Source organism: Nicotiana tabacum, chromosome 10 (genome assembly GCF_000715075.1).
Source record: "Nicotiana tabacum cultivar K326 chromosome 10, ASM71507v2, whole genome shotgun sequence".
Classification (NCBI taxonomy): Eukaryota; Viridiplantae; Streptophyta; class Magnoliopsida; order Solanales; family Solanaceae; genus Nicotiana; species Nicotiana tabacum.
Genome location: NC_134089.1, coordinates 117545611 through 117556328, shown reverse-complemented (window position 1 = coordinate 117556328; position 10718 = coordinate 117545611). Strand labels below are relative to the sequence as shown.

The 10718-nt window shown below is 34.3% G+C and overlaps 1 protein-coding gene across 1 annotated transcript; it reads left to right on the top strand.

Annotated features, from left to right (window-relative positions):
• The first annotated feature begins 6378 nt into the window (after nucleotides 1-6378).
• On the top strand, nucleotides 6379-9784 carry LOC107810647 (trifunctional UDP-glucose 4,6-dehydratase/UDP-4-keto-6-deoxy-D-glucose 3,5-epimerase/UDP-4-keto-L-rhamnose-reductase RHM1). Its single transcript, XM_016635438.2, has 3 exons — nucleotides 6379-6623; nucleotides 7322-8953; nucleotides 9034-9784. The coding sequence occupies exons 2-3, from the start codon at nucleotides 7388-7390 to the stop codon at nucleotides 9481-9483; spliced, it is 2016 nt and encodes a 671-aa protein (XP_016490924.1). The 5' UTR covers nucleotides 6379-6623; nucleotides 7322-7387; the 3' UTR covers nucleotides 9484-9784.
• Nucleotides 9785-10718: the final 934 nt, after the last annotated feature.

Sequence of the window (10718 nt, the reverse complement as noted above, 5' to 3'; positions counted from 1 at the left end):
AATCTCATTTTTCCAAGGAACTTAATGAATTGAAGATCAGAAGCACTCATGATCACCTTTGAAGATATATGTGAAGTTGCGTAACAGCGAGTGTGAGGATGGTGCCAAATGCTAATTCTTTCTTCTACTCTTTTATTATCTATAAAGAGTGTAAATATTTAAATTGCATGAGGAATTATTGAGAAATACGAGTAAGTTTGTGGAATTTACTTTGGAGTAGAGAATAAATTCAGCGTGATGAGAAAAAGAATTGGTGGTTGGGTGGGGGGACAAGTACACTGAATGGGAAAAAAACGAAAAAAAAAAGAAGAAAAAATCTAAAAAACGAATAATAAACATAGAAAAAGAATGGAATACTACATACGTTTTTTGTTTCACTTTTTATTTTGGGAAACTTAGGTTTTCAGGTAGTAAAATTAGTGTCTCTCATATCCATTTAACATTTTTATGTGAAGGTTATGTTCTTAATCAATTTGTGGTTTATTTGTTAAGAATTAGAAGAAGTTTCAATGTTGATATATTAGGGCCATGAAGCAGGAGAATCACTAGTCATTATTAAATCTACGGCAATGGAAAAGAACATCAAATATTAAAGACTGATTCGTAGGATCCTATATTGAGAGGGAAATTGTGGAGAACTACAATGCAAAGTCAATAAATTCGAACAAACAGTTCAACACTTACTTGCCAATAAGTCATGATTGAAATGCTCGTATTGAGTTTTCTTCAAAACTTACTAATGGGGCAATTCTTCATTAATTTGTTGTAAAATATTGTTTGTCTATGTTGTATAATGCCATTGAGATCGAAAATCTAATTATGAATGCACAGATTTGTTTGAATTTATTAATTTGAATACTTTCTTGAAGTTAAAGAAATCTGCACCCAACACTTGATTGTTTCTGTACTTTAGTACCTTTTTCACTCTCTCTTTTTTTTTTGTCTATTTCCTTTCTTTCCTCATAAAATTTTATAGCAATGTTATATCAAGGGGAAGAGTCATGAAGAAGAGATGGTGTGACACCTTCTGGATATAAAGATATATTATCGCTTTGAAAAAATTTTTTAGTTATTTTTTCTCCTTACTAAAGCGCAGTAATCTCTAAATATAATATTTAATTTTTATCTATCTTCTTGTATTTAATTTTGGTATTTGAAGAGATCGATTGTATGGCACATCTTTAGACTAGAAAACATACGTATCTTTTTTCTCATTTTCATTTTTTTCCCTCATCAATAAAGCTCAGTACTCTGTAAATTCATCAAATATAATTATTACTATTACAATTGTCAAAATATTAGTTAGGAACAACATTTAAACGGAACAAAATACAGGAAAATTATGTTATAATTTTTTATATTCAAACGTATCAAAATCCAATTATGAATTAATAAATATTAGATAATTATTACATTAATGAACTATTATTATGAACATCATTTTATGATAAGGAAGAGAATTTGGCAGGAGAATATAGGTAAGCCCCAAACTCTCTAAATACAATTACTAATAAATATTAATAATGAATAATATTTAAATAGTGAAGGAAGGCTTGGGGATTTCATTACCTTTTTTTCCTCAATATAATGTTTTGGAACAAATTCTCTCACCAATGTTTCCTTACTGCATAGATCTATATGCTTGGTTAAAATTTCTCAACCCCCAAATTAAACTAGCAATTTGGTTGACATTCCAAAAGTGTGCTTACCTTTCTTTGTAATTTACGTTAAATAAACTTCAAATGCTAAAACTTATTTAAGCAGTGTATCAACGACATCTTAATAGAGGCGATTGAAGAAATTACAACCGCACCGAGTTGATCAAGCTATCTTCAAAAATAAATTATTATATTTGTGATTGTAAACTTATAGATTTAATAGTCATATGCTTTTAAATAAAACTTTTATTTATTTTATCTCAATAAATTAAATTTCTAAAACATCATTTGTATAACTGCGTGAAGCGCGGACCAATTCACTAGTTGCATAATAATACCTGCATTATTCCGCATATCAATCCCTTTACTATCAGTTATCACATATTAATTTATTTATAAATAATTCATGCGTTCCTAATTCGTGCACAACTTACTTATAAACCAAATGACCCCTAAATATCAAGCGACTTTAAAGAACATGTAACTCGGTTTGTGAGAATGGTTTTAATGGCGACCAGACTTGTCTTTTCTGGAAGTCTAATGGTTTGGGGGACGTCAATTCCCTTCTCAAAAAGACAAGGAAAACTATAACAAAAGAGATTAATGGTTGTTACGATGGACGATGCAGAATCGATATTGCTGGGTGTTTGGTAGCACTATGACATACTGTATCAGGTTTTGTGTTAGGTAAGCCTTGTGGCATGAATAAGAGTTTGCAAATGAGACAAAGAAAGGTACAATAGATATTTCATCAAATAGTACTACTAGTTAACGAGGCAGGTAAATTAATTGGATAAAAATCTCTGTGTCTTTATTTTTTCTTTAAATTTTAATAGTAGCGTCAAGTATTAGTCCAAACATTGACTAATTTGGTATTGGGAGTTGGGAGATGGTCAATTGACCTAATAGTACTACAACGATTACAAAATAAAAATTCTTAGCTTGTAGTGATTCTTGGAGCGAAATATATAGAAATATATACTTACAATAACAATTATGCCTCAATCCCAAACAAAATAGGATCAATTATATGCATGAATCCTCGTTATTAACAACATAGGGTCATCGTCATATTAAATAAAAATAATAGCGAAAATAAAAGCAAAATATAAGTTAAATATATTATAAATAATAGTAATAATACTAATATTAATAATAATGTATGTTAATATGTCTATTTTTTTTACGTTCATATAAATCTATTATAAGGTCAAAGCAATAGGTTGAAAACCAACACAATAACGAGACTAAAACCTATTATCAATTAGTAATAGATAACTCTAACAGTTACACCGGCTCATATGTGTGAAACTATATATGATGAGTAAAAATACTAAAGGAGACGAATCCAACGAAAAGAATCATAGAGGGGAAGAGGAGAGAAGAGGGACAGTACGGAAATTGCAAAAGCAGAAGCACATTATACTCGTGGACTCAAAATTTCAAACCCGGATAAATTCAAAAATAGCCGGATGTACGAGTAGTCATTCAAAAATAGCTACAGTTTTAAAAGTAATCGAAATTTAGTTACTTTTTATGTAAAGATAAATCTGAACGAAAACACTGTTCAAAATTCGAAAAAATACTCCAGCATAATATAGTGGATTTCCAGTATATTATACTGGAGCTCCAGTATAATATACCGGTCCAGCATAATATGCTGGAAGTTCATACACAGGTGTACCGAACTCCAGTATATTATGTTTGACCGTTCTTTGTTGCAGCAAAATAGTGGTTATTTTTCAATAACTTGGCAAATACTGACTATTTTTGCATCAAGGAGTGGGGCTTCTCAACTTTGTTACTTTAGTCGTGTCTCATAGACAAAAATAAATAAAGTTTGTTGTCTTTGTTCTTGTTATCCCACTACTAAAAAACAAAAATTATTCACAGACAAATTCCGTAGTTGAACGGAAAATTTTGTCGATAATTCTATTTAGAGATGAATTACTGACGATTTAATGACATATTAGCGACGAAGTTCGTAGCAATTTTTTTTTTGTAGTGTTTATTCCTTCCGTTTAAAATTATCTGTTGTAATTTTCAAAAACAATTGTCTCAAATTATTTGTTGTATTAGAAGTTTAAGACAATCAATTATTTTTTTCTGATTTTACCCTTGATAGTAATTGTTCTTGAAGATGGAGATGGTACATACAACAACAACAACAACAACAACAACAACAACAACAACAACAACAACAACAACAACAACAACAACAACCACAACAATAAACCCAGTGTAATCTCATAAATGGGGTCTGGAGAGAGTAGTGTGTACGCATATCTTACATGTACCTTATAAAGATAGAGAGGTTGTTTTCGATAGACCCTCGGCTTAGGGAACAATGGAGATACGATAAAGCAGCCAAGTAGCAAACAATGATAACAACAATGTAATATGGTAATGAGCGCGAATCACACATCATGTAATAATAAAGAACCCTGATAAGATAATACAAAAATAATCCTAGTACTACTGGTAAGTCTAGGAGGAACACACTAGTATCAGTCAACCTACAACCCTAATCCTCGATCTCTTCACCTTTCTATCGTAGGTTATATCCTTGGTAAGCTGAAGCAACGACATGTCATGCTTAATTACCTCTCCTCAATACTTCTTAGGCCTACCCTTTCCCTTCATCAGACCCACCATGGACAACCCCTCACACCTCCTGACCGGAACACATATGTCTCTCCTCTTCACATGCCCGAACGGGCCATCTCAACCTCGATTCCCGCAACTTGTCCTCCACAGATGTCACTCCTATCTTGTCCCTAATAACATCATTCCTAATCATGTCCTTCCTGGTATGCCCACACATCCATCTCAATATCCTCATTTCAGCTACTTTCATCTTCTAGACATGAGACTTCTTGACGGGCCAGCGCTCAGCCCCATACAACGTAGTCGGTCTAACCACCACTTTATAGGAATTGCCCTTAAGTCCAGGTGACATATTCTTATCACACAAAACCCCCCGAGGCGAGCCCCCATCTCATCCATCCTGCTCCAATATGATGAGTAACATCCTCGTCAATCTCCCCATTGCCTTGAATAATAGACCCAAGATACTTGAAACTATCTTTTGGGGATGACTTGAGTACCAATTTTCACTTTCACTTCTTCTTGATGCATCTCATTGCTGAACTTGCACTCCAAGCACTCAATTTTTTACCTACTCAACTTGAAACCTTTAGACTCCAGCGACTGCCTCCAAACTCCCAATCTAGCGTTAACTCCACCTCATGTCTCGTCAATCAGAACTATGTCATCAACAAATAACATACATCATGACACTTCCCCTTGTACTATATAAGATGGAGATGGTACATAAATAGAATAAATATTTAATGAAGATAGATTATATCTTAAGACATAAATAAGGTTAAAATAGTACTTAAAAAACCCCTTCTAATTAATATTTTTTAAGAGTCATATAAAAGAGAAATATGACAGATAATTTGAGAAGGAGGAAGTACTATATAAGTATATATGTTAAGGAAAATGCACTATCTTTAAACACTTCTTGTAACCGTGTGATAGAGAAACTAATTGAGTCAAATGTATTATTGGAATAATAGTATAGTATCACATTGCAGTGTGATTGAGTTACAAGCTAACGTGGTACTTTACTTAAAGTTTTTACAGATTTACAAGCTAACGAGGTACTTTATTTAAAGTTTTTACACACAACTCCAGAAATAAAGCCAAATAAAAAGGTGATAAGTGGAAGCAATGCTTTATATTAAGCCAGAGCCAACAATAAGTGCAGTGCATTTATAAATGCCATTGACTTTTACTGACGATGAATTTTTCTATTATCATGGTGTTATAGTTAACTTGCCCTCGCCTCAATTATTTTTACGGAATACTTGTTATTTTCCAATAATAAAATTATCGATTAGTTTCGTACACCAACACTTGAATAGATAAGAAGAAATCACCTAATATTTTTATTGTTGGCTGAAATATGAAGGTAAAATTTTATGGTTCTCAATTTGCTTGATTGACTAGTAAGCCGCACTTTTGGATGCAACTGGTGATGGTTGTTGCTATTGGAAAAAGACTTACCCACGTCCAGATTTACATCAAACTAGATTAATTAATCAATGAAATAACATTCTTAGGTAAATGTATAATTCTGAGTAAATAATAAGTGTATTTCGCGAGTGTAAATTTATTACCCCTAGTTTAGCTGTTACTTATAACATTGAGTTGGAATAATTTTATTTCCTAGCCGTCTACCACTTTTGTTTAATTCATTTCACACTTCAATTAAAGATACACATCATGACAGAAATGGAAACAGCTATATCATGATTGTACAACTATGGAATATGAAAATTACCAGCAAGAGTACAAGTTAATATCTAATGTGCACTAAAATAATCAATCATTAACATGTAAAACCAATCAGAAATTGCCACTTTAACTAGCTAATCATCCAATCACGTGTCGTCATATTCCATTCGCACATTCCACTGTCCCCAAAATTCCAGTAAATTTATTTTTCATTTTTATTCTCATTAATTATAATTATTTTTCATTATCTCCACTAACAACATAATTAACGGCTTTAACAGCTACCGTTCCCTATTAATGAGGCCCAAACAAAGGGCCCACAAAATCCGCGTGGTGTAATTCAACCACCGTTCCAGGGGCAGCAATGTAATTCCAACCCTCCCGCTATAACACTCTCTCTGTTTCCCTTATTTTATTTTTGGTGCAGTAATAAATATGGAAGAGAAGAACATTAGATTTGCATGAAAATTTTGTAGGGGTAGTGCGTGTATAAATACATACACAAAAGGGAGACGATACAGATACAGATACAGATACGATACTTGACTCTCATCTTCACACGCTTTTCTCTTTCTCTCTCTAAAAAGTCTCTTCCGTTTCTCTCGTCTCCCTTTTCTTGTAGTTCGGGGGTTGGATCCTTTATTCGGTTCTTGAAAATCTGTAAGCACATACAGTTATTACTCTTGTTCATATATTTTAATTCTTGCTTGCAATTCATGATTTTGGGCTAGATCTGGGTTTTGAATGCAAATATGCTTTGATTCCAATTTATTGCCATTGCAAACTTATGATCCCAGATCTATTATGGATAAGCAAGCATGCATCATATTGTGGACCACCCATTTGAAATGCTGATGAGCAATGAGAATGTTGTGTTTTGCAGAATACTATGTTGGATCTGATGATCTGTGTTTTCAATTTTGTGCTGGTTTTTCTAAATCTCCATTAGTTTGTGATTTCTGACATAATTTATTGATTGATTCATAATTTTTACTGGTTTTTATAATATTGTGGTTATATTTTATTGCTGATCCAGGGAAATTATTTATTAATTCATGTATATTCACTCGCATTTTTTATCTTGCTTTTACCTACTACAACCCCCCCCCCCCCACATAAACGGCATTGAGCACCTTTTCAGAATCCGGGTTGTCGAACTTTTTTTATGTTCTGGGGCTTGTTTTTGGTTAATATTTTTGTCGGTGTATAGTTGCGAATTAGTTCTCAAACATTCTCTGTTGTTACCTGGTTATTAATCTATTTAAAGAATTCATTTTTATGTCCTTTTTCCCTTTACGCCTATTTTAAGCTTTAGGTTTGACAGTTGTTAATAGATGAAATTAATTTGTTTCTTGCAGGATTTGAGTTGCTATTAAACTGAGAATATTGATTTGAAATTCGTTAGCTGAAGAACCTGTATCAAGATGTCGACGTACACTCCTAAGAATATACTCATTACTGGGGCTGCAGGGTTTATTGCATCTCATGTTGCCAACCGCCTTGTTCGGAGTTACCCCGACTACAAAATCGTTGTGCTTGACAAGCTTGATTATTGTTCCAACCTGAAAAACCTTAATCCATCTCGATCCTCCCCTAATTTCAAGTTTGTTAAGGGAGACATTGGCAGCGCTGATCTTGTTAACTATCTTCTCATCACTGAGTCCATTGACACTATAATGCACTTTGCTGCTCAGACCCATGTTGACAACTCCTTTGGTAATAGCTTTGAGTTCACCAAGAACAACATTTATGGTACACACGTGCTATTAGAGGCTTGCAAAGTTACTGGTCAGATCAGAAGGTTTATCCATGTCAGCACGGATGAGGTTTACGGGGAGACCGATGAGGATGCTGTTGTGGGAAACCATGAAGCCTCACAACTCCTTCCTACGAACCCATATTCAGCCACTAAAGCTGGGGCTGAAATGCTTGTTATGGCATATGGGAGATCATACGGATTGCCTGTTATAACCACTAGAGGGAATAATGTGTATGGTCCCAATCAATTTCCTGAGAAGTTAATCCCAAAGTTTATAAATCTAGCCATGAGGGGGAAGCCTCTTCCTATTCACGGAGATGGTTCAAATGTTAGAAGTTATTTGTACTGTGAGGATGTTGCTGAGGCTTTCGAGGTCGTTCTTCACCGAGGAGAGGTTGGTCATGTTTATAACATTGGAACTAAGAAAGAGAGGAGGGTGATTGATGTTGCCAAAGATCTATGCAAGCTTTTTGACAAGGATCCTGACGCAAGCATTCAGTTTGTGGAGAACAGGCCCTTCAATGACCAGAGGTATTTTCTCGATGATCAGAAGTTGAAGAACTTGGGTTGGTCAGAGAGGACCACATGGGAAGAGGGTCTGAAAAAAACCATGGACTGGTATATCAGTAATCCTGATTGGTGGGGAGATGTCTCTGGAGCATTGCTTCCCCATCCTAGAATGCTGATGATGCCTGGTGGGGTAGAGAGAGGAGCTGAAAAAGATGATTCGGGATCATCTGAGTGCTCTGGAAACCCCAACCAGACCCGGATGGTAGTTCCAGCTTCCAAGATCGGCAACCCCCCTAATAAATCACCTTATAAGTTTTTGATTTATGGTAGGACTGGTTGGATTGGTGGTCTGCTAGGAAAGCTATGTGAGAAACAGGGAATTCCTTATGAGTATGGAAGGGGACGTCTGCAGGATCGGTCACAACTTTTGGCAGACATTCACGCTGTCAAGCCCACACATGTATTCAATGCTGCTGGTGTCACCGGTAGACCTAACGTTGATTGGTGTGAAAGTCATAAAACTGAAACAATTCGTACAAATGTTGCTGGAACTCTAAACTTGGCTGATGTTTGTAAAGAGCATGGTTTACTGATGATGAATTTTGCAACTGGTTGCATATTTGAATATGATGCTGCACACCCAGAAGGTTCTGGTATTGGATTCAAAGAGGAAGACACGCCCAATTTCGCTGGTTCTTTCTATTCAAAGACCAAGGCTATGGTAGGTACTCCTTAAGAGTCTGTTTGCATGTGGGTATTCTTTTACAAATATTGATACTGTTTGTTTCTTTCTTTCACCAGGTTGAAGAGTTGCTGAAAGAATACGAGAATGTTTGCACCCTCAGAGTCCGGATGCCAATATCTTCAGACCTCAGCAACCCCCGGAATTTCATTACCAAGATTAGTCGCTACAATAAGGTGGTTAATATTCCCAACAGCATGACAATTTTGGATGAGCTTCTTCCAATTTCAATTGAGATGGCAAAACGTAATCTCAAGGGCATATGGAACTTCACAAACCCCGGTGTTGTGAGCCATAATGAGATTTTGGAGATGTACAAGAAATATATAAACCCAGACTTTACATGGGCCAATTTCACATTGGAAGAACAGGCTAAGGTAATTGTTGCAGCTCGCAGTAACAATGAGATGGATGCTTCAAAGTTGAAAAAGGAGTTCCCTGAGTTGCTGCCAATCAAGGAATCATTGGTCAAATATGTGTTTGAACCAAACAGAAAAACTGCTGCATAATAAGCCTTAGGTTATTGAGATCAGACTTCTGGTTTGGATCAATATGCTACTTGACTTTGTATCCTAGTTTAGTCATTATTCGTCATTAGTAGCCAAAATTTTCTATTGTTTAGATTCTTGCCGGTGATTAGAATTCCTATGCTCGGTTGTTCCTGTTAGTTATCTATGAATCTATAATGTTTAATGTGCTATGAGGAAGCTTTGGATAGGAGTTCCCCATGTATCTGTTATCAACCCTGTGTGCTAAGGGTTTATTTACTGAATCTAATATATATGGAATTATGAATTGTTTCTTGCTCCATTTCATAGTGTTGTTTTTCTCTTCCCCATATTGAGTGGAAAGTTGCTTTGTATTTTGCTACTATTCTAAATGCAGAATAACTGTATTTAGCATGGATTGTTTTAACTTAGTTTTAGTAATTTACGTCTTAATAATATATTACTATAATGACTTATCAAATACGCCCTCCATTCCAGAAAGAATGGTGAATTTGAACTACTATTGCAAAACGCATCAGTTCCTTTGGATTGAATCAGACATTGATTTTTAAATTTTTTGGAAGAATAATAGGCCCTAAAATGTTCACATTTTGGAAATCCCACTTTCAAACACTTAGGGGTGTTCATAAAAATCCGAAAACCCGAACCAAATCGAAAACCAAACCAAACCGACAAAAAAAACCGATATTTTTTTGGTTTGGTTTGGTTTGGTTTGGTTTTGGTTGTGAAATTTAAAAACCGATCAAATTTGGTTTGGTTTTGGTTTTAATTAAAAAAAAACGAACCAAACCGAATATAGGAGTAGCTATTTTAAATTTATTATTACACCTATATATATGTATACTTTTATACAAAGTTTTAAAATTTTTATAGTAAATATTAATCGTTTGCACTTTTAGTATAGTTCTTTACCTTTACATTCTAGTTTAATTGGTAGTTTTCTTTTGTTAAGTGTAAGAATCTATTTCATGTTAAAAATAATATATTTTTAATTGAGTCCTTAAATTATTATCACTATTTGATTCAATTATCATCAATATATCTTGGTAAATAATAGATTTCTCAAATGGCAGTTGATTTGATAGTGTTACGTTGAAAATGTGGTCACCGAAATGTGTGTTTGGTAGTGTGTCTTATATTTAAGAAAAAACCGACAAATAACCGAAAAAACCGACATAAACCGAATCGAGAAAAAACCGACATAATTGGTTTGGTTTGGTTCTAATATTTGAAAA